At 38.5% G+C, this 25,376-nt stretch overlaps 1 protein-coding gene across 2 annotated transcripts; it reads right to left on the bottom strand.

The window, feature by feature from the left end:
- Nucleotides 1-3,966: 3,966 nt before the first annotated feature.
- On the bottom strand, nt 3,967-24,207 carry nadka (NAD kinase a). 2 transcript variants are annotated; one of them, XM_074680857.1, is made up of 12 exons: nt 24,047-24,207; nt 23,061-23,226; nt 19,102-19,185; nt 12,819-12,948; nt 12,581-12,689; nt 12,398-12,483; nt 12,208-12,310; nt 11,955-12,097; nt 9,172-9,271; nt 6,166-6,323; nt 5,738-5,820; nt 3,967-5,504 (listed from the first exon to the last, which is right to left on the bottom strand). In XM_074680857.1, exons 2-12 carry the CDS (start codon nt 23,210-23,212, stop codon nt 5,366-5,368), a joined length of 1,287 nt encoding a protein of 428 aa, XP_074536958.1. In that variant the 5' UTR covers nt 23,213-23,226; nt 24,047-24,207; the 3' UTR covers nt 3,967-5,365. The 2 variants fall into 2 exon arrangements, with proteins under 2 accessions (XP_074536958.1, XP_074536957.1); XM_074680856.1 differs by having other exon boundaries at nt 23,061-23,237.
- Nucleotides 24,208-25,376: the final 1,169 nt, after the last annotated feature.

Here is a 25,376-nt window from a genome sequence, read left to right on the forward strand (position 1 = left end):
CACTGCTGTGCATTATTATTATTATTATTATTATTATTATTATTATTATTATTATTATTATTATTATTATTATTATTATTATTATTATTTTATTTTTTATTATTATTTTTTTTAAAGGACTTTGTTACTGTATGCACAATATGCACAACATAATCAGGAGTGCAACACCCTATGGTACTTTAAAATACATAAGACACATACTAATATGTACACTCATATTAGTAACTAACTGATAATAATTAAATATAAATATAATCACTCTCTGTAGTGCATTATTTCTTTAAAATGCATCGTATTTAGAAGTAGTTGAAAAGTTTGAATGTGTATTTAAGTCTTAAAAGTACAGTATCCCGTCCTTCACAACAGTTGACTATATAAAGACATCCAGAGGAGGGAGACAGTAGGCTACATTTTGTGTACCCAGTGTTGAGTAGAAACAACAAACTAGTGTTGGCCCTGAAGGATTGGTTTCAGGTGGCTGTTGCACATTTTCCCAAATCCGTGGTACATACTTGTTGGCAGTGATTGTCTTGCCCATCAGTTGATATCTGCACTAATCCCATCAGAAGAGGGGTTCCCTTTTCCCTGAGTAGTCTGACTACTGCAGATTATCCCAGGGATCATCAACCTTTTTGAGACTGAGAGCTACCTCAAAGAAAAATGATACGGCACAAAGGTTTACTTCACTGTTAACCCTAAAGTTCAAAGTACTCAATTGGATTCAGCTATGAAAACATTAAATTTGTCATTAAATTAAGCTTACTCAAATGTCTGAGTTTTCAGTATTGAAATTGATGATTTCTGAGTGGATTTAACTTTTGTTACTGTTTAAGTAAGCACAACTTAAAATCATTAGTTTGTGACTGCGTTTTGTAACCGTGAGTGAGGAGGAGATGCAGTCGACATGAGACCCTTCCGTGCAGCAGGGGCTCAGGTTTTCTGTGCTTCATGTGAAATGGACTGTCTGTCTGTGCTTCCCAGCATAGACCAGCTGTCTCTGCTCCTTGTGGCATCAACCAGCTGTACATGCTGTATGTGGTGTGGACTGACTGTGTCAAAAATAGATAAATGTATCTTTTTACACTTAATTTCAAGATTTGCCTAAATAGTACTATAGTCCAGTCAAAAAATTCATTTATTAAAATATTAACCATTTGGCACACTGCAAAAGTCAGTAGGTACAGGACCCTGTGCCGTGGAGCACAGACCACCAGTTAGTACTGTGGGGCTCAGACAACCTGTTCCCCCCTGAAGAACATTATTTCAATGAACAGCAGGGTCTCATATCCACTACCTTCCCTCCTCACTCACGGTTACTAAAGTTATTAAATTAGAGCTGATTTTTGTTGTGATGGCGTTTTTAACCATGAGAGAGCGCTGTGGATATGAGATCTAGCTGTACTTTAAAATGTTGTTTAATTTAGTTGTTCAGATCTGCTTCAACATTTATTACTTCATTTACTTAGATCAGAAGGAAAATTTATTGATATCACATCTTTCAGTTTGAGTAAGGTCAACTTATTATGTCTTGCAGTGATATGCAACATTTAAAAAAAAAAAACTTAATATTTTAATTTGTAACAAATAAGCATCAGGTTTATTTGGTTAAAACATTCAGTAGAATGATAATAACTGTAACTACTTGAGATGTTGAGTTAAATCAACTTATTTCATTACTTAGTTTTTTTTTACGGTAACCGGTTTACAAGCATTTTTCAAGTAAACTCAACTTATCCAGGTTTACAGTGTACCCAAAGCTCAGAAATCAGTATTAGGACAGAAAAGTTGGACTGGTCTATCCCTTATCTTGTCTGGGTTCTTTACCAAATTTTAAGTTTTCACAGCTTAAGCAGTGGTAGTTTGAGTAGTTTGAACTTTGGGGTTTACAGTGTATCAACTGATACAGATACCAATCTGATACCAGTGTTAAAATGATAACCTGCATTTTCTACTGCAGGTAGATTGGTGATATAAAAGGCAAAAAAGGACAAATGGCATGATTGCAAATGATTTTCATACAAACTATGAAAAAATTAAATGTTTACCTGCAGTTTGCTTAAAACAATGCTTCTGAACTTAATAAATTTACTTGTCAGTTGTGAACTTTAGGTTTAAAATCATAATTTAGCCTTCGTGTCAAGTTCAGATCGGCCCTTTCCCACCCCTACCCAATCCAGCTTTGAGGGGGAGGATCAGAATCAGTGCATCCCAATACAAGAGAATAATTTGGACTTTCATAGACAGGTGGAAAGAAAGCTCTTTATGTGCAACCCTGTCTGTGTGACACCATATCATATGCAGATAATCTGGAGTAATATCCTGGTAACGTTTCTTTTCTATGTCTCACAGTTCAAAGTGGAAACAAATCCACACTGGTGTTAGGTGAGGCGTTCAGAACAAACAGAAAAAACAAATCAGGGATCAGAACAATTTCCAGTTTGATTTTCTTCTTGTTTATTAAGGTGCTCTAGAAAAAAGAATTGGATTTTTGATAAAAAGATTACCAAAATCACTGATAGAAAAGTCAGAGTTATGAGGCTATTTAAATAACAGCTTTAAGTGAAGAGCTGACAAAACTTTACAGAGAAGAGAGACAAAAGCCTCAGCTTAAGTTATTGGAGTTTCCTTTACCTTAACAGTTCAAACAATTCACAACAGTTTACAAAAACAAAACAGGCAAAAAATGACATCTGAAATTTATTTAGACTGAACTTTGAGCTGGTTTTAAACAGTCTGACTTTTCAGCAACGGAATGATAAACTGAAAAACTCAAAAACAATAGGAAGGTCCAAACAGATTCTTAGCAGTTGGTAGATTGTAAACTGATCGATAAACATAAAGATTTACTTTTTTTTAACATATTTTTTCCAAGCAAAAAAAAAGACATTTACTTATCAGAGAGTAAATGATTGCCTCTAAGAACTTGGTCCTCTTGAGTTTTACAGCAGGTGATAAAACATCAAGTCAAACTTAGACCCTAATATTTTAAAGCCAGTTAGGGTACTCCCTTCCTCAAACTTGCTGAATAATTTCACTTATCAATCTAAACTTTAAGACCATCAGAAGATTCTCAATAACAGCGCACAACCACAGAGTTATAAGAACTACACTTGGTTAAGTGATTGCTTGTGGTGATTAAAGAAAAGAGCTTAAAGATACTTCATGTATCTGGGATGTGGTCTCTTCCCCTGGAATGAGTCACCTTGTGGCATCCTTGAAAAGTCTTTTTAATTATAAACAGCATGACTGCCAAAAAAAGATATGTGCTAAACAAACGTCACAATTTGAGTCTCTTGTGCTTCAGACTGTAAAAAAACAACAGTCAACATGTAGTTTATGAAGGGAATGTAAAAATCACAATGTTACAAAAGAAGAGTGTTATTAAAAAGAATAGAGTCATGTAAACCTTTAAAACTATTTCTTTACATTAGATACACAAATATATAAGGCACAGTCTTTGCAGTCGGGACACTTTCAACAGGTACAATAGATCAGTTTAAATTCACTTTTCTTTGTAGTAAACCTAAAATAAGTGTGAACAGAGCATTTGTCATTCATTGTAAAACAGTTTTTCCTGATTTGATAAACAGAATTTGTAAAAGTTTGGTTTTAAAATTCATAAAGTTTTCCACAGTATTAGAGCACAGCCAAAAAAGTAAAAATATCTTTTGTTGTTTAAAAAGTAGAAGATTCGTCCCTGCCATTCATGGTGAAGATTGGAAAGTGCTATAGCAGACCTAGCAGCACATGCTCAGAGCGCTGCAGTGTCTGCTATCCACATCTGACGTTTTTTGTCAAAGATCATCCCAAGCCTTGCTTTTTCTTTATTCTTGTGATGGATACTCAGAAAACTCTTTTCCATTAACGGCACTTACTCCAGTTCATGGAGATTTTCATGGTTTATAAGAAACAAACACACAGGGCAAACTCCATTCAACAAGCCAGTGTTTTTTTTCTTTTTCACACTCACACTCACACATAAAGATGACACTTTCATTTTAAAATGTCAAATTTCAAGTTCAGCTTTCATTTCTTTCTGTCTCTAAATGTTTCCCCCGGTGACATTAAGCCCTCTGCCTCGACAGCAAATTGACCAAACAGTGCAAAACAATTAGCTCCCACTTCCTCCATACACTGTAACAAATTACTGTAAGTTTATGAGGAATTTTTAACAGTAAAATCATGTTGTATTAAAATAAAAGTACTTTCAAAATTTCCCTGTAAAATAACAGTAAAATACTGGAAACCCTGCTGCCACTATTTTACTGATGTTTTACAGCAAAGTAATTTTGTTTTTTAACAAATAAAGTGCGAGCACAGGCTGTCTGTGCTTCACATGGCACAGACAATGCGCCCTATTATTTTTACAGTGTGTTGGCCTTGTGTGTTTTAAAACAAAAAAAGATAAGATTAATTTTGTTTTTCTTTTGTTAACTTTAAAATATAACTACGAGGGTAGTTTTTTAATTAAAGCATAGACAGCTGCAACACAACATCTCAATGTACAACAGGGTCTCATACCCACTGAGTTCACTCCCCACTCACGGTTACACAACACCACTATAACAAAAATTACTTAGCTGCAAATTAATGTTAAAATACTGGCAGCAGGGTTGCCAGTATTTTAACATTATTTAACATTCATATGCTATAATCCAATATATTATATTATCATACAATACTGTAAAAATAAATTACAGTACATGCACTGTAAAATGACAGGACTGGCCATCCCTGCTGTCAATATTTTGCTGTTGTTTTACTGTGAAATTTTTTACAGCGTACCTATTAACCATCTTTCTGCTGCTGTTAGTACTCGATTTTCAGTCGAGTAACAGGAGTTTGTACAAGTTAAAGTTTACTTTACAGACCTATCTAGTCATTTAGGTAGCAGGGTTAATTTCTTGGCCTCATTGACCATAAGAAAATTATGCTGCCAGCACTGGTATTTTCACTAGGAGCTGTCTAATCTCAACTGTCACATGAAAGAGACCTTTAAAAATGAAAGTGTCAGTAGGAAAAATTATCATGGATTAAAACACGACTTTAGAAAAATAACTATCTGCTAGATCTTAAGATATAAAGATTTAATCATTTGAAATAGTTAAGATTAATTTCATAATAATAATAATAAAAGGTTTTACAACTTAATGATTTTGAATGACTAGCAATATTCGGAATGTGTGACTGTACATGATATATTTTTCATTAAATTAATGGAATATTTGAAGTACTATCGCTACTATGACAGAGCTATTTGAATGGAGTTTGGGGAAACCTCTACCAAAGCCTAAACACAAAGAACAGTGAGGCTTAAACTGAGACTTGGGAGTCTCGGGCATCTTGGAGCGTCATGGATAAGGCCTCAGAATTCCTCATCAAGGTAGCTCTGCTTCTTTCTCACATTCCAGTGTAAGCACTGGGCCAGGCTCTCAAACCAGTCGTTCACTGGGTCCCGGAAACAGATTGAAGGAACAGGGAAGCAGGAAGTAGTGATGGTAATACTGGAACAGGGATGGAAAAAAAACCAAAAGGTTTGTGTCATGAAAACTTCAGGGCAGCATGAGGCTTGAAGGTACGTTCTGTTCTGACATTAATACATGATTATATTTTCTTTAGTGACTCATCCAGGCAGTCACATAAAACTAATTTGATTTACTTCCTTAACCTAGTTGACGTCCTCCATGTTTTCTTGAGTTGGAGCTTTCACCATGACTAGCTCAGTATGTGGACTAACCTGTCTCCATGGCAGATCTCTTGTCTCTTCCTTCCATCAAATGAGACCCAGGCAGTGGTTCGAGCATCCCGTGACAGCATTATCTAAAAGATACAACAGTAAGTAGCAACACATGACTAAATAATAAAAACAGTGTTTTGTTTTTGTTTAAACTTGTTCTCAAAGCGCCATTAAAACTTAAACAACCAAATACAATACCTAGTTTTATTCATAAATTCACTGTTGTGTAATCACAATCCAAACAAACAATAAAAGATAAAGTTGTTTGTAGAAGGAAGGTGTGAACATGTTCCACTTAAGTGGTTCTAAATGACCACAAAATACCTGTATTACAGATAAAGTTGTGGATGGACATACAAAAGAAGAGAGACAGCATGCTTCATGGAAACGGGAAAATTTGTCAGGCACACCGCAGCAATTGTCAGTACCTTGAGCTCCACTCCAGCAGGCACCACGATGGGTCTGAATGAGAGCGAATGTGGGCAAATTGGAGTAATCATAATGGCAGGGACATTGGGATGGATCATAGAAGCACCTGCTGCCACAGCATACGCTGTACTTCCTGTAGGCGTCGATACAATCACACCTGAGACACACACAAAGCACAGAGTTAACCACAAAGTGACTGATGATAGATAGATAGATAGATAGATAGATAGATAGATAGATAGATAGATAGATAGATAGATAGATAGATAGATAGATAGATAGAATTTATTAGAATTAGATTTTAGCAGCAAAAAAATAAGACAAAAACAAATAATTAACTGTGGAACTGTAAATAAAAACATAGGCAGGCTTCTTCTAAAATAGCAGCAGCTGTTTTATATTTGTCGTTTGTGTTTACAAAAAGACTGTTAAAAATATAAGGTAGACTCCAGTCAAGCTGTAGGAACACCTCTAGGATGATCCGTGGAAACAGGAATCACCAGAGCTCAATTTTGAGCTTATGAACATTTAATTTCAACTTTTCCTATTTTTCTTTAATTTTCAAAATTAAAAAAACAAAAAAAACCTTTTTGTTCACATTTTCATTTTGGGGTGTTGTGTGCAGAATTTTGAGGAAAATAAAAAACTAATTCTATTTTTGGATGAGACTGTTATATAACACAATGTGGAAAAAGTGGAGTGTTGTGAACTTTTTCCGGGTGCGCTGTAGGCTTAAAGAGATTTTAGGAAAGGTGTGTCAGGGTGAGATGAGAACAGGTGAACTGTTGTGAAACAACAGTGAGAAGGAAGCTGTTGGTGTAGCAGGTGTGTCCACAAGAAAAAGCCATGGTGAGGTGATCAAAGGCCGTGGCCCTGCTTAACCAGGGGAAAAGGTTAAGAGGCTCAGCTGGAGAGACCAGAGTCTGAAAGACCTGTTCTAAATTCTGGAAAGGGGTGACTGACTTTTGATGCTCTGCCATCACTGAAAAAAACCCCCAAACATTTATTAAGCCTTTATTAGGGACTGTTATCATAATCACTGTATGTTCAGAAACAACAGCTTTAAAGCCAGGCCTGAACATCTTTTCTACTTCCTGAATGAGTTTTCCAGTGTGCAGCATGAAGAGCTGCTCAGCTCTGGACATGCGCCTTTTAACAGCTCCAGGCCTGATATCTGCTCCTCTACAACAGGGGCTCTTGTTTTTAGACCATGGATCCTTTTCAGGTGAGACAATTTTCAAAGGACCCTCTCATTATCCTCGGCATAATTTCAATATAATGTAAGAAATAACTTTATAACAACACAATTCAGCTACATTTATAATTTCCATGTAATTTATTTTATCAAGTTTAAGAAAATGTTGGCTCTGAGGCGTTTTTGTTTTGAAGGTTATTTTTACTATAGTTGCGCACTATGAAGTAGAGCCTGACCGATTAATTGGGCCAATTATAGCCTGTCACCGATTAATCAACATCGACCAAAATGTAGCCGATTATAAAAATTTTTGCTCCGTGTAGCTTCTGTAGCTCCTGCTCCTGTGTGTTCACCATTATCTAATGTAAGACTTAAATACAGGGTTTTAACTTTGTGTAAGTTGCTCATTGTGTGTTTACAGTTTGACTTCTTTATTTATTGTTGTGTTTACAGCTTGTTCTTATTTATGATTGGTTTACACTACAGTTCTTATGTTGACAGTTTTATAATTAAAGTTCCTTGTTTTAATTTCATAGTGTTCTGTCTCTGTCTTGAATCATATGGGTGTTATAATGATTTGTGTTCATAAACAGTATATATCCTGTGTATATCATTGAATTTATACTAATATAATATATCGAATATCGGCTTTTTTTCTTTTTTTCCCCCAGTATCGGTATCGCCATCAGCCCCAAAAATCCCATATTAGTCGGGCTCTACTACGAAGCGATAAGTTTCACAATTAGGGATACACAGCCGTGCCGATTATCTAGGCCGATATTTGGCATTTTGAGGCATTTTGGCATCAGCCTTTTTTTTAATCCGACAGCCGAAAAAAAACAAGTTTAAAACTGTGTTGTTGCAGCTCTGATGCAGCCGCTCCACTGTCTGCAGTCCCTGCTCAGTCCCCAGCACTGTCCCACCCACAGTATCATCTGATTGGTTACAAGCAGAGCCATGGCTTGGGTAACAGCCAGCAGTGCTGTTAATACATTTATTGCAGTTGCATAGAAATTTTGGAAAACTTTATTTACTGTAGAAAACTTAAGCTATTTATTTTTTTAAGTTTTCATTTAACTTTATAAAACATGCTGCTGAGCCTGGGAGCTCTTTAATAAACACATGCTTGAGGGCATTTGGATGCAGTTAAGCTTTGGAGTTTGTATTATTCAAAATTTTGACACCAATATTTTTACTTTCACTGCAAATTAAAACCGGGTTTAAATATCGGATATCGGCCTCTTTGACTACAAATAATCGGTATAGGCCCTGAAAAATCCGTATCGGTCAATCTCTAGTCACGATCGTGTCAGAATTGATCTTAAAAGTATAGGACTATTAGAAAGAATAACTACAAAAGATCCCAGTTTGTTGACATGTTTTTTCAGAGATATATCACACTTTTAAAATTGTTTTGATTTATTCTGTTGACCCCTAAGCCATGGTTCGTGGACCCCACTTTGAGAATCACTCCTCTTCAATACTTGACATGTTAAAGAATTTAAACAACATTTGGTAACAAAGACACAAAGAAACTGTAAATCTAATAAATTAAGATGAACATAGAGTTTTTGTATGATACAGATGTGTGAGAAATACTGAAAACATTATTTGTACTTTAGTGTGGACACAAGATGACAATAGGACATGTGATTACACAATCTGATGCTGTTGTTAGCTTTGATTGATCAGTGAGGCAAAGGAATCCACAGGAGTTTCAGCAAACGAACAATCTCTCTGCAAGTTTAACTTCCATTCATGGATCCTCATTTCAGAGTTTCAGGTAAAAACACTCATTCATCACACTCACCATCCCCCTGTACTGTAGTGATGAGGTGTCCATCCAGGAAGAGGTCAACATTGGAGAGGTAGGAGGACGGACCTCTGTCCACCACGACCTCATTAAGAACCTGAAACATATTCAAACATGTAAGATATGTGTTATATGAATTCCTGATTACCTGTAAACTCATCTTTCTGCCCTGCCCAGCATGTCAACAAGTTTCAATATGTTTTGTTGTGTTTTTTAAGGTTTGTATGTCACAAAGAAACTCCAGATTCTGCACCACCACTGAAAACAGTCGTTATTACACTAACTGAGTCTGACAGGATGACAAAGTAGGACAGCAGGACGGGCTAAATGACAAACCTTTTGAGAAACACTGGTAGTACAATTATCAAACAGGAGGATTTACAACAAACAACATATAACACAGCTTCATCTCTAATATAAGAGAGAGGTTTAACACTTTTAAGTTTATTTTTTGATTATGGATCAATCGCTGTTTAACCATGCAATCCTGATATCGTCAGACAGTGCAAGACACACTGCTGCATGAACAATAACCACTGTGTCATTCATGGATCACCCGTTGTTATGACAGAAGCACAGGTCAAACTTTTTAAGATGAATTCTCTTCTTTCTATAGTTTACTTTATTTAGATCCAGAGGGAAAAGGAGGAGCTGGCAGGAGAAGCCGTCATGTGACAGGATGCAGACTGAGGGGCCGTTTACACGACAACGGTTTCAGGGTGCAAAAGTTTTGTTGCGTTTCAGCCTCACCTTTACACGGAAACACCAGATGACCAGCTCAACTCTACTTCAGTGGAGATCTCCCAAAAGCAGCTTCTGGACAAGACAGTTATAGCGCAGAATATAGGTCTGGCATGCTTAATACAGCGTTTTCAGTCCCTCGGCGTTTCCGTGTAAACGCAGATTTTTTTTCACTGCGTTTTGGTGTTTTTAGGTGAAACGCACTGTCGGTGTGTTTATGTGTCAATCACAGTGGCGGACTGGGACTGAAAAACAGCCCTGGATTTTAACTCGGCCCAGCCCATAACAACGGGACGCGTAACCCCCACAGATGAGCACAGATGAGCTTGATCTGTTACTGTCTTCATCCAGCAGGTGTGTTTATGCATGTCTTCGAAATAGATAAAACAAAGTCTTACAATATTTCTGAATCCTCAGTTGGTCAGTTCTATCAGAACTGAAATCTTTTCGTTAAGTTTTCAGTAAATACGCATTCTTTCAATGCAGAAAATACTTATTTTAAAGAATGAGCAAAAATTTAGATGTTATTCTTACAGCAACTTCTTGAAAATGAGCAATAATTTACGTGAAAAAAAAGAGTACTGATTCTTTCATGAGAGCAGCCTTTTCAAAAAAGTCATTAGAAGTCATATTTTAAACATAGGGTTTAGAGTTAACAGCACTTTGGGAAATTTTGTGAAATAATTATGAAATTTCATCAGAAGGCTAATAATTTTGACCTCAAGGGTAGATGTAAAAACCTCAGACAGACGGTCTTAACTTGAAGCTGGTCAGAGCAACATTCTTCTTTAATGACAATGTTTTCACAGGTAAGACCAGTTGTGCAGCTGTGTCCACAATTATCTACAAGGTTAAATGAAGCATTTAGGCCTACCTGCACGCACAGCTAACCCTCCAGTTTTGTGATTATTTGTTTAGATTTTATCGAAAAGAAGCCACTTGTATACCAGAGCCACAGCGTAAAGACCCGTGTCCACCAAACGGTCCAGTATGGATCAGCACAGTTTGGTACAGGTCGGATTAGTAAAACCTGTTCCTGTTGGCGTTGGATGCCGATAGCAGCATCATCTACATAGTAGCGTGACACAGTGTATCCAACTAATAAATCCAACAAGGAAGAAAAATGTGACACAGCAAACAAAGAGCAACCACGGAAGACATGCAGCAATTCCTCTTCTTTGTGATTGGCGTGTGGCTCTTTGTTACAAAGAACAATCAAGCTTTGTTTCAGAGAGGACTGTGTGCCACCAGGAAAGTGATGATTTTTTCAACCAATCAGAGGACTGCAGTGTTTCTAGCTCCACCTTCTGGAGTCAGATAAGTATGTCTGGCATCCCAATGTAGGGTACCAAAAATTGGGATGGTAGGGGTCAGTAGTTTGGGATCTGTCCTGATTTTAATCAGTAGAAACGCCACAAACTGAGAGTTGTATCTGAACCTAAAAGTGAAAACTGGGCTTAAATAACTCCTCTTACACCAATAAAATCAAAGTGTGTCAAGCCTGGGGCTGTGCTTAGTTTTAAACAAGTCACAACCTCTAGTCTGAGAATATGAGATAATGCGGAAGTGCTAAAATCTGCTGTTTCTGGAGTGTTCACTTGAGGCTGGCTCTGGAAGTACCTGAAGTCACATACACACCAAGCCAAAAAGTCATTTTCAAAGCAGAAATTAACCTGTTTACAGCCTGGTTCAAAAAACATCTCCTGTCTGAGTCGCTAATTTTACTACCAGCACTCACTGTACGGGGGGGTGAATTTTTTTCTTACTCAGCCATTCAGAGAGTATAAAGGTCGCGAGCTCCCCCAATAAGAGGCACAGCTGAGGGTCACGCGACCGGAGTGTGGAGCCCTTGCCACTACCAATATGGCCGCTATAGCCGATGTGCCACATTTTCCGTTCCAGAAACAGACAGGTGACGTCGGCCAGACTTCATCCATATTTTATACAGTCTATGGTTTTAAAGGGAAAATTGGGAAAAATCTTGAATGCATAACTCATTACTAAGTGACATTATGCAAATGGTTTGATCAGACTCATACCTGATACTGCAGAGGTTTTCGCCCACAAGCCATGTCCCCGTTGGTCAGGATGATGCCCTTCTCATCCACCCTGGCTTTCTTCTCCCTGCTCTCTTTAAGTACCCTTACTTTCAAGCGACTTCGTAGCACGATAGCAGCATTACCTATTCCAAATAAACAAACATCACATTTTTTTAGGATAATAAAAACTGAAACAATAAAGTATTAATGTTGTAAAAGAACAGGCTGACAAAGTCGTTAGCTCATCCGGTACCTTCTATAATTTGGGTGACTTGAGACTGATAGGTGTCGAACTTCAAAGGTGTCAAGAAGCCTAAGGAGCCCAGGTGGAAAGCCATAACTGGTGGAACACTCTCCTACAAGGAAATGAACGAGAACTGCTCAGCTTCTTTTGTAAAGAGAAAAATGTGCAGGGGCTGTTTTTAAAACACCTGAATGAATACCTGGAAGAGCGAAGATGCATAAAGCAAAGTCCCATCTCCACCCAGACAGATGATGAAGTCAACCTGATTGGAGATGTCATCGAGATCTGAAACACACAAACACAAAATCTCATAACCTGAACCCTAGCTGGTTAATATTTTATTGATTTAACCATGGAAAACATGACTGGGCGGTTTTCTTACCTTCTCTAAAAGTGCAGAATTTTTTAGCTACCACTCTGAAGTTTTCATCGCCTGAAATAGCTGGGTCTTCAAGAACTTTCTGTTCCACATAAACAGTCATGCTCTTCACCTACAAAAAACACAGGTGAGGTGAAACTTTTTCAGTTTGATAGAAAAAATGCTGGAAGAAAAAGTAGCACGCAGAGTTGATCACCGACAAACTTCCTGTCACAGATAAATATTTCAACTTCAAATTTACCTCAGTGAGGAAAATGCAGAGCTCTTTAAAGGGTTCGTGTAGACTGGCATCTCGTATTTTCTTGATGACAAGGACACTTTTTGGTGGCTTGTTCCATGTTAGTCTTTGGCTGGCGGGGTCCTGAATGTGCCTTCACACACACAAACACATCTTTCAGATTTGAAAGCAAAAAACAACACAGTACATTGATAACTCTTTTCTCCCTCATATTAGTTAAAGCTTTAAAGCTCAAATCTGTTTCCTGTCATCTCAGACATCCAACAGTAAATCTGTATTCAGTTGTTTATTTCTATCCAATCACAGCCAGCCAACAAATAAGGAGATGGTTTAAGAGTTGCATGAGGCTGGAACATAGACCGTATGAAACATCGACATAGTCTCTGCAACGTCACCTGTTTGTTCCTGAAACACTGAAAACGAAGCTAATGTGCGGACAGCTACATTGGACACCGGCTTTGAGCTTCCTTTCTAACAGCTACAGTGAGCTGTCACGTGACCTAAGCTGTGTCTGATTGGACAATAAAACGATCTCAATATCCTCTATACTGCTGAGTTAGATAAAGACCCCTCCCCCGTACAGTGTGCTGATACTGTAATCTGCGTTTAAGTCCCAAGATGTTTTTTTGAACCAGGCTGTAAATATGCTTTGTTGACTCATAACAATGCGATAGTAACTCGTAATTATGAGAAACAAAGTCACAATTAAAAGGTAATGACTTAAAATGTTCTCATACATATGAGAAAGTATCTCATAATTTTGACTTAGTTCAGAGGTCTTCAACCTGTGGCTCTGGAGCCTCATGCAGCTCTTTGACTCCTTTGCAGTGGCTTCTAGTAGCTTTGAAATATTATTCAAATACAGGTTGTTGTTTTTATTTTTCTTACAGAGGGTATTAATGAAAACAACACAGACACTAAGAAAAATCATGATTCAATATTTTGTACTAAAAATGCATCACCCCTTGGAATAAAGCTTTTAATATTTGTGGGTTTTTTATTTCAATTTTTTGAGATTTTTTCAGATTAAGATAAATAATTCGCCATTTTTTGGGAGATTTAACAATTTTTTGTTTTTTTTTTAATGTAAATACCCTTTTTTCAATTTTAGACAGTTTTACATTTTAAAATTACATTATTCAGGTTTTTTATTTTGAAAATTGATGATATTTCAGCAATTTTTTTAAAATAGCAAAATTTTGCACATTTTTATTTTCATTTTTTTATTTGCCAATTATGATTTTTTTTTAATTGTTTAACTGATTGAATTTTCATACAATTTGCATATTTATTAAATCTATCACATTACAAATTTCTTTTTTTCCTTAAATTTGCAAATCTACTGAAAAAAAATACATTAACAATCTTGTTAAATTTTACAAAAGCTTCTATAATCATTTAACAGATTATAAACTTTTTTTGTCTTAATGTGAAGATAAAGTAGATTTTGTGGCTCCCGAATGACTTTCATCCATGTGAGCTGAGGCAAAATGGCTCTTTCGAAAGTAAAGGTTGCAGACCCCTGACTTAGTTACTCATAACAATGAGATACTATCTCATTATCACCAAGTATCTCATACTTATCTTTTTTTAGTGTTTAATACTTTTCCTATTTTTAATAGTGGAAACAGGCTTCTATATGAATGAATAAATCCAACCCAGTGAAAAAAAAAACAAAAAAAAAAACAGGTATCCTCTGGCCCTTATGATACTATTTCACTTTTTGACACAAAACAATATGTAGTTAAATTTAACTTATTCAGTCAAACAAAAAGAATCAAAAATTAGGATAGTGCTCCTTTGCTCACATAAAGGCATCAAACAGTTAAGTGTAGGTAAAAACAAAAACATCACAAATGTAGGTCTTAGCAGAGCCACAGATATTGTGTAAAAGCAGTAATGACTTGAATCAGGTAGGGTTGTTCAACACTAGTTGATGAAAACAGTCCTACAGCTATAGAAAAAAACAGCATCTGTTAAAATGTTTACAGGTTTCAATGAAACCAATTCAACATTTACCAGTACTTGTAAAAAAACTAAAGCTGTGCAGTTCCTGGTATAAAAGCATCAACATCTGCAGAGGTAAAGAGCTGTTTCCTTGTCATCAATAGTTGCTTCACACCACCAATCCTTCATCTCAGTGTCTACCATGCACTCTGTCTCAATCGCGGGGTTATGCTGATGGACTCATGAAGCATGGCTCTGTTTTGAATTCAGTCCATGTCAAAAAAGTACATCTCCAGTGAGTCCAGCCTAAAAAAAACATCTGGTAGAGGCAGTAAACACTGCACTGCCTGAAGCCTGCCTGTAGATGTAGAAATCAAACATCCTTTTTGTTGAGATAGAGACAAAGAAAACATCAAAGGCTCCTCTCACCATTTCCACACTCTGTTTTCGCTGAGGTTCCCAGGAGTGTCTCCAGGGATGCACTGATTAAACTTCATCGCTGTCCACATGTAACAAAGACGCTGACTCAAACTGACTCAGCTGTGGCCCGTGCAGACAAAACAACTTCCTCTAACAACTTCCCTGAATGCCACACATGGTAGAGCAGCTGAAGCAACCAAGCCGGTTCACGTCATGTAGTCTGGTGTAAGGTCTACGGCTGGCTGTCTGAGAGGTAAATAAGGGGCCAGAGTCTCCCTCTGCGCTGTGGCCAACAGGATAATCTCAGGACTCCTCAGCTAGGTTCTCCGTGGCTATATTTGTCCCAATGAGGACTTAACACTAAACCTTCCTAGTGTTTTCTGCTGCTGTATTACAGCTCTCACTCAGCTTAAGGCTGACTTTATCTCAGTCCCCACCCACTGTGTTTCACAAAACTCGCCCATTTCAGGGACGGGCTTCCCCTTTTGGACAGCAGAAACAACAACAATGACAATGACATTGGTTTGGTTATTATATTTGATTGCTACATATATTTACACAGGCCAGTCCGACTGCACATTGAAATGAAGTGTTCAGTTATTTTAATAGCATGTAGAAAATATCTCAACAATCAGAATTTGGTATCAACTTGTGTCAAAATTGACAGGATTTTCTGTAAATACATTTAAAAACACATTGAGAGAAAAACATTTCATAGAAACTCAAGACGAGATGGAAAGTCATTTTATGGTTTCCAATTCTGCCCAACAGTAAAGAGAACCAGGATTAAAAGTTACCCATCATATTTACCAGGTTCCAATACCAGGTGTCACTGACCCAACCAGGACAAGACATCTTAAACTATCAGTGAGAGACGCTTTCTGCCTGGTGTGCTAATCCAAATGTTGGAACAAAAGAAATGTGTTAAGGAAAGCATGTGATGAAGCAAACCCAGGGCCTTTGCTTCCAGACACAAACATCACTTAAAGTGGGATGAAACTGCTCACTGGCAGGTTTCTCTGAGCTACCCTGAGCTTCTCTGTCTCCTCCCTTCTTGAGGAACCTGAAAAAGCTGTTTAACAGGCTGGGGCTTTGTGACCAGCCCCCCCACTCCACTCTGTGAGACCACACCCACTGCGTAATGGAGCACTGTGGTAGCAGTGAAGCAGTAAAGATGATGGACAGATGGATGTACGGATGGATAATCAAGCAAACATGTTTGTTGTCTAGGAAGAGTTTCGATAGACACCTTGGCTGTTGAGGGGAGTTGTTCCAGAATAGGGAACCTTTCCTCCCTCTGCTCGGGTCATTTTAGACTTGTGAAAACAGCAATCTTACCCTGATGTGGGACCAAAACAGTATGTGAACACTGAAATATTGAATTTTTTGTGATAGCTAATCCATCAGTATGAGCACACAAATGATCTGTTTATATATCTGTTATATACATATATATATATATATATATATATATATATATACATATTCACACACACACACCTTTTTATTTATGTCTCTCCTATGTGTGTGTGTTTGTGTGTTTGTGTGTGTGTGTGTGTGTGTGTGTGTGTGTGTGTGTGTGTGTGTGTGTGTGTGTACATACATATATATTAGGGCTGTGACTTTAACGCGTTAATTAGATTAATTAATTACACCGCACATCAACGCGTTATAAAAATCAACACAAGATTAACTCATGGGCTGCCAGCCATTTTCTGAGCATCTTGAAGGATCTTTTAAGACCCAAATAATAATTTTCTCTGACCATGTAAACACCAAAGTTACTTAAGAAGAGTGGACTCTCTTTTTTTATGTGTTTCTTCCTGATTTTGGTCCAAAAAATAGAAATATCAAACTTTTTTGATCACTTTCATCTCAGGCGCTCCATCCTTTGCCCCTCTCCATGATCTCCGTTGTCTTTTCTCATGATGGCGCCGCTCTTTCTCTCTGAGCTACAGCAACACATCCTCAGTTGGAGCGTGAGCTGCCTGAACTTTTCTGACTAGCAGCGTCTCTCTCTGTGTCTCTGTCATCTCACATTTCTCCTCATATCCATGCTGAGCTCTCGTCCAAAGGGCGCACCACCCACAGTAGTTTACGAGCAGGATTTTGATTGACAAGCTCCACCAGACCCCACCTCCCTCCGCTGAAAAATATAATTTACTTCTATAGACGCAGTAAACAGTAATCAAATGTCAATGGCAGGGAACACGGACATTCTAATTAATATTGTCCAGATGAAAAAAAAAAGGATTTACAAATCTTCTCTTTTTCGTGTATTCATTCCATTAGTCATGCACTATAATTTTGTAATGCCCTAGAATTCCATATATTCTTGACCCAGCTTGACGGGTATATATATATATATATATATATATATATATATATATATATATATATATATATATATATATATATATATATATATATATATATATATATATATATATATATATATATACACACACACACATACACACACACACACACACACACACACACACACACACACACACACACACACACACACACACACACACACACACACACACACACACACATAGGAGAGACATAAATAAAAAGGTGTGTGTGTGTGTGTGTGTGTTGCTAAAATGCAATTGAATTGCAGTGCTGCATGTAAATGCATGTACATGGGGTGTGGGGCGGATGGAGCTCAGTGGTACAGTTCTAACTCTCAGCCAGGAGATTGAGGCTTCTTTCCTCCGTTCGTATATTAGAACAGAACCATCACTGAGTGAATATGGTGTGGATGGGTATAGGGGACTAACAGTGTAAAGAGTGATGAGTTGCCGGAAAGACTAGAAAAGCATTACAAATGTACTAGTCCATTTACCAGATTATGTAAAGGCCATTTAAGGGCTTTGTAAGGGCTATGTTAGGGACATGTAAATGCTGTGTAAGGGCTACATAAAGGTCATATAAAGGCCATGTTAGGGCTGTGTAAAGGTTATGTAAGGACTATGTAAGGGACATGTAAAGGCTATGTAGGAGCTTTGTAAGGCTATGTAAATGTCATGAAAAGGCAGTGTAAAGGCCATGTAAGGGCTATGTAAGGGCTATGTAAAGGTCATGTAAAGGCCATGTAGGAGCTATATATAGGCCATGTAAAGGCTATTTGACCAAGAAAGAAGGTGATGAAGAGCTTTGTTAGCTGGCCTCCACAATCACCCTTAAAACCCAATGGAAAAGCTGTGGCATGACCTCAAGAAGGTTGATTACACCTGAATTTTAATCATAGTGCTAAACTGAAAGTGTTTTGCTATTGGTGGTCCAAAATTGCCATTGTGCTTGTCTGGTTTGTTAATGCTGCCAAAGAAGGGTCAACCAGTTAAATCAAAGCATTCACAAACTTTTTCCACCCTGCAGTGTGAATGTTTTACATGGTGTGTTCAATATAGACACAGGGTTATTTGAGCAGCATTAGTTTAAACAGATTGTGTTTGTCTCTTATCCTCAACAGTCTTCTATTGATCAGAAAAGCGCTCGTCAATTCAGTGAGTTCCAAACATAATCATAATTGAGAGTAAAAAATACACTTGTTTTGGTTGTGCATATAAATATTGTACTTATCTGCTTTTAAGTAATGAGCCTGTTTCATCCTTAGGGTCAGCACTGTAAAGCAGAATTAATCTTAAACTGACTGCTTGTTTTTGGTTTGCACTGAGGACTTAAATCCTATAACCTCAGTTAAAAAGAAAAAAAAACTGGCTGTGATTCATTTTCTAATTTCTTTACTTTATTTCATGTCGTCTTAAACTTTTCTGTTCCTCACCCTGTATTCTGCTGGCCGTTCAGGGTCTTAGAGTAACTGCAGTGTCTTACATATGCTATGGAGTCACAAACGTCAATCTTTAGGGGGAGTACAGTCCAGCAAAAACAAATGTTATGTTTAACTTACATTACTGCTTGAGGATTCTGGAGCATGCATGCCTTTGGGCCAAATGTGGTCACAGGGCTTGGTCCATGAAGTGATTGAGTTCTCCTGAAAGAAAGGATGATAGAGGAAATGTTCTGAGTGTAATCACTAGAAGCAGGCACAGGCTGACTGCGACTGTGACAAGGATGGGAGGGTGCAGCAGCAGGGCCACGTCAGGTTACAGGTTACGATCTACAATGGTATTCTGAGGATAACTTGCTTGCTGTTTGGGAGTATGACAAGATATGGAAGCAAATGCCGCCTCATTTGTTTTCTACCCATTCTTCTTTCAGTCCCTCAGCGTTTCCGTGTAAACGCAGATTTTTTTCACTGCGTTTTAGCATTTTCAGATGAAACGTCGTCGTGTAAACGGGGCCTTAGGCTCACAGAAGAAGACGCCGCTCCTCTCCTGGTCACACGTTCTTCTTGTTTTGTCACTGGAAACTCTTTTTATCCTCCACCACTTTGCTAAATCCTCCATGCACTTCAACCCCTCCCAGCTGTTAAGAGCTACAGGTTGAAAGCCGTACTCAGAATGCCTTTGTTAGTTGCGGCATTTTTAAACTCAGGTAAAAAGTGGTTTGTGTCAAGTTTGTTTCTTTAAACTCACTGAAATTTTTGACACCTTAATGAGACAAAAAAAAAAAAAAAAAGTGAGTCAAGCAACTTGCCGGACAGAACACGCAGCCGGTGTGAGTTGACGAATCCAGTTAATGTGCAGCTGAATGTAACCAGACTGCAGATGCATTTTTGAGGCTTTATCTCATTACTTTAAAAGAGTTGTCTTTGATCACTAAAGTTACATGTGGGATTACTTAAGATTGCAATGAAGACCTCACAACAACTATAAAAAAACAAAGATTTCAAATATTCTCAAAGAGAAGAAGGGATTGTTCTCATTTTTCCATGGTCATTTCACAGAAGTCTGCGTTGGTGCATCACAAATTAAGTCACAGGGCTGTTCAAACAAGTTATAATGTCTTGCAGAACAGTTGTTGAAGAGACCTGACTTTCAATAACTTTTTAACAAAGATTCTAAAGAATCATTTTTATACATTGGGAAGAAAATGAAGTTAGGCTGACATGACATGCTGCATCATATTAGCATCATTACCCCAAAATACAAGTTGTTTTTCCTCAAGGGATCATCATCAGTAGTCCTCCAATGGACTGTGTTCTGTGTAGTTCTGCATGGACCGATGTGTTTTTTTCAGGGCTGATATTGATACCAATTATCAGCTTTCAGAGAAGCTGATAAACAATATTTTGGGGCGATATTCATTTGCAGTAAAAGTGAAAATATTGGCATCAAAATTTGGGATAATACAAGCTTCAAAACTAAACTTTGCTTAAACACGTCTAAGCATTTGTTTATTAAACAGCTCCCAGGCTCAGCAGCATGTCTTATAGAGTTAAATGAAAAAATTTAAAACTAAACAGCTCCCCTAATGCCGCGGCCACACCAAACGCGAACACGCGAATTTACTCGCGCGAATGGCCTGTCACGCGCCGCGTGAACGCCCGTGTCTCGCCGCTGGACTTTTTTGACAAGCTGAGGCGCGAACACGCGAATGCGCGGTACTGCGCATGCGGAGTAGAGAGCTCGTTCATTTAAAGATCGAAAGTCCAAAAGAGCAGATGAAAAACAATGAGCTGTGGTTTCCAAAGCATGACAGGAGAGTGTGTGAAAGCTTTGGAGATCACAATCAATGCCTGCTGCCTCTCCCTGGTAATCCACCAGCCCTGCTTTGCTGTTCCCTGCGATCTCATCCCCGATCCCCCGAACCTCCGACACCCCGTACCCCCGACCACCCGAACCCCCGACCCATGTTCCCGGAGGTCTCCCTGGGGATAATGAAGGGGTGGAGGAAAGAGAGGAGCACAGAGAACTTCCATCTTTTCCCTGGCTCTGCCCCTGCCCGCACTCCTCCCTCCTCTCTATCAGGCTCAAAACTCCGCTGAGGAAAACACACTTGGACTCAGTGATAGCCCGTGCAGGCAGATCCAGCTGGGAACGAATGTTTTCAGAACTTACCTTCAAAACCTGTCTCCTCAGAGACTTTCAACCTAGCCTGCTCCTGTTTTTCCGGTCTCTGTAGAGTACACACGTCGTATCGTATAACTCTGGATGATGACACACCACACAGATTGTTTTCTCCTCCATCCTCCGGCGGAGTTGGAGCCGGAGCAGGCAGCGGTTGCCCCCCAACGTCGTCAAAACAATGACGTCGTGGGGGAATATTTTGAACTCGAGCGAATTCGCGTCTACCGCCCAAACGCGTGAACGCTCCAAACGTGCCGCGCCAAACGCGCGAATCGCGCCGCCCAAGGCGAATCCGCGGCTAAACGCGTCTTTGCATTGACTTTGTATGTAATCGCGCCGCAAATTCGCATTTGGTGTGGCCGCACCATAAGGTTTTCTACAGTAAAGCCTGGCTCACACTACAGGATTTTAAAAATCTTCAAAGATTCTGAAATTGGGTTGTATCTCACATAAGGAGAATCTTCACAGATCATCTTCTCTTAAATCTTAAGCACACTCTAACAACAAGATTTGAAAATACTGACCAGCACACACTACAGGATTTCACCAAGATTATTTGACCAGAGAGAGTGATGCACCACATGTGCTCAGTTGTTTGATCTGAGGTTTTTAGCGCACTGGTGGGACAGGAGGAGAGAGAAGCGGAGCTGTCTGCAGCGGTGCCTTTCATCCATTACGCACTCGCAGAGGGACAGAGGTGAAACTGTTGCTGTATCAGCCAATAATGACATGATCTCACACCGATCACTGATAAAACAACAGTTTGCTACTGTATGAAAATGGCGTGGTTATGTGTTATTTTTAAAGGCATCATTGTACTGGCTCGAGTGGACCAGTGGAGCGCGCAGTCAGCTGACCCAGAGCCTTTCAGTTTCACTTTGAGCCTGCGTTTGTTGTCTGTTGTCTGGTCTCTGGGGCTTTTCTAATTGTCTGTTGTCATCCTCAGTGAGAATGAATGTTGTAATCATCCAGATAAACATCAAACATGTTTGAAAATCATTGGGGCGGGTCCGACGAGTCTGTGAGATGATCGTGGGGCTAAAGATTCATCTGTCAACCGCTCACACTAGAAGGTAATCTTGGCCGAATGTCGGGCCCGATTTTTCTCCCCGACCAGATTTCTTCCCCGATTGTCAGGAGGACCCAATCTGGGTTGAATCGGGCCGAGAATCCTGTAGTGTGAGCCAGGCTTAAACCAAATTTCCCAAATATGTCTCTGCGTCTCACCAATCAGATGTGTGTGGGATAGGGCTGAACAATTTATCGTTTTCAGATCGAAATCGCAATTTTAGACAATGCAATTTTGAGATCACCAAAGCAGCAAGTTTTTGCAGCGCTCCTGGCTAACACAGGATCTGTTGTGTCAAGTATTATACACATTCTGTTTTACAAATTTGTAGACAATCTATATGTTAAAAGTGCTGGTAAGCAGGTCAACAACACAAAGCCTCTGTTTAGGAGTAGAAGTTGATGAAAACAGATTATTTATCATCACTATTGATGATTAAAAAATCGTGAATTGCAATATCTGCCAGAAAAATAAGATCTTTTCCTAAAATCGTTCAGCCCTACATGTGAATATCCCAAAGCTTGATTTGAAGAAAATCCTGAATCGAATTGAAATCACAATATCTGCCAGAAAAATCGCAATTCAATCTTTTCTTAAAATCGTTCAGCCCTGGTGTGGGACAATGCTAGAGACGGAGGAGTAAATGCAGACAGAGGCACGGCTATGATGAAGCCAAAAAACACAGTCTGAAATATAATTTCTTAAAGAGAAAAAGCAGATGCTGATATGCTTTAAAATGCTAAATATTAGCACCGTTAATTGGCCCAGCCTTTAACTGGCCCGGCTGAAACACTCATTCATGTGTGTAAGCACTTGTTTAGAACCCACCTGTATTCAAAGGAGCTGCTTGCTGAGGAGGTGCTTAGGCTGCGGGTTTTCCTGTTCTGTCTAACCAGGCTGTGCCCAGTAACCTCCCCTCCATCACAAGTGGAGCAGCAGTAAGGAGCAGCTTCCACTCTCACCTCCTCCCCACCATCCATCTCTGACAGGCAGTCTGCTGACAAACTACAGTGTGAAGTCATCATTAGTTAAGTTCAATAAATATGACGATTCTCAAGCATCAGTCATTGGCATTAACTCAGATAAACATGCCTTTACTAATCTCCTCTGCATTGTAAATATGCAGTTCTACAACCACTGGAGCCAAGTGCATTTAAATGTTTGATTTAAACGCACTTCTGTATGAGTACATGTTTTTCATATGCACACGGCACTGACAATTTGGCAAAGTTTAACCTAATTTACCTGTAACAGAATACCACAAAATAACAAACTAAACACCAAAGCCTCTGACAAAAAAAAACTGATTTCAGTGCGCTTACGTCCATTCAACATCATAACCTCAAATTACGTTGAAATGCAATGGGACTATTGCCATGACACTGTTATAACCCTGCTCGGTTTGACGCAAGGCACTCTAATCGTTAATATAGTCAGAGGAGTTGATGGTATAAAACAATAATATTCGAGTCACCTGGATGTACAGTTAATTTATAGCGTCCGGTAACTTTTACATACTACAAAATGATAACACTCAGGCTCAGACTAGCTGCGTTGTCTGTGTTAAGACTTTCTAACTTTGTACAAATCAAAATATTCAAAGGATTCAGAACTTGTTATTAAAGACAGCTATCCAAAGACGTTCACCGACATACATTACGTGTCATGTGATGAGGAATTATTGATCCAGACAGTCTGTTCATGGTGGGCTAACCAAACTCTTGTTGAGCTAGGCGAGTTAAGCTAATGATTAGGCATGTTCAGCGCAGAGTAATGTCATCCACTTTCTGTAGCTAACACAACCTTCAACCCACCGCGTAACGGGAGACGAGTCAACCGTGGAGCGTGGAAACCCGCTGCTGTGTCAGTGCCTCGCCATTATTATTAGTACAGGTGTTATTATTATGTTCTATCGAGAGAGCTGTCAACAGTCGGCTTAACACTTCCTCTTATTAGCCGCTCAGCTCTGCTCACGGGTTCTTCTTCTGCTTCTTCTTCAGGTTTCCGGCAGACTACACAGCGCATTGCTGCCCCCCTCAGGCCAGTCTTGATATCGCTTTAAGGTACCTCGAGTTATATATATATATATATATATATATATATATATATATATAAATATATATATATATATACATATATACATATATATATATATATATATATATATATATATATATATATATATATATATATATATATATATATATATATAAATAGAAGTATATATAAAAGAACCTTACTTGTGCATCCTCAGCAGACCCAAAGTGATGTTACCATGCCATTAGCAATAAGTGATTTTTTAGTTTTGCATTATTGTGTTATAATTTCTGGCTGTGAGACTTCAGAGAAGTGCCAAATACTGCAGGTCTTCTAATGTCTCCTTTTGGCTGGCACCTACGTACCTGGAACCACGTAAAAGGCCTAAGGCCCAAATGTTCCACAAGAAAAAAAAAAAAAAATAGAAGAAGAAGAAAACAAAACAATAAAGTAGAAGAAAACGAAGCCCTCTTTATTTCTCTGATATCCCACAATGATTGGGATAAAGTCTGGATAAATGCCTTTTTTCGAGACAGTAAAAGACAAAATTGATGCCTTTTTTGCTTGAAAATTCCTTTAAAAAAGGCAGTTTTTGCACTCTTTAAACATTTCGGGTGTCATTTTTATTTAATAATTTGAAATAAGACATTTCTCTGGACCTGTCAAGTGAAGGTGGATCATATCTTAATAAATGATTTCAGTAAAATTAAGAGACACACTTGATTGGATGCCAGATTTTCTGCCATACTGACTGAATAGCCAGCCAGAAACTTCACAAGGAGTGGACTGATGCTGAAGTCATCAAGAGCAGCCATGAGGAGACGCATCAAAGAATTTGGCTTCAACTGTCGAGTTTTCCTTGCATCACTCGGTTTCTGAAGCAAAAACAATGTCAGAAGCATCTTCAATAAATGTTTTGTATCAAAAAAGCTGCTAAAAGATGCTAAAGGTCTAATTCTAAACATTTTTTATGAATACATTTTAGGTTTGCTTGGTCGACTGAGATGAAGTTGAATCAGTATTCCTGTACGGGAGCTGCCAACAACAGGCTTTAAAACTCTGCTTAAGAAACAAATGAGTGATGTCACAGAACAACATCTACGTATC

The sequence above is a fragment of the Halichoeres trimaculatus genome, unplaced genomic scaffold, assembly GCF_033239565.1.
Source record: "Halichoeres trimaculatus isolate MK-OKI-2021-1 unplaced genomic scaffold, fHalTri1.1 fHalTri1_scaffold_11, whole genome shotgun sequence".
Lineage (NCBI taxonomy): Eukaryota > Metazoa > Chordata > Actinopteri > Labriformes > Labridae > Halichoeres > Halichoeres trimaculatus.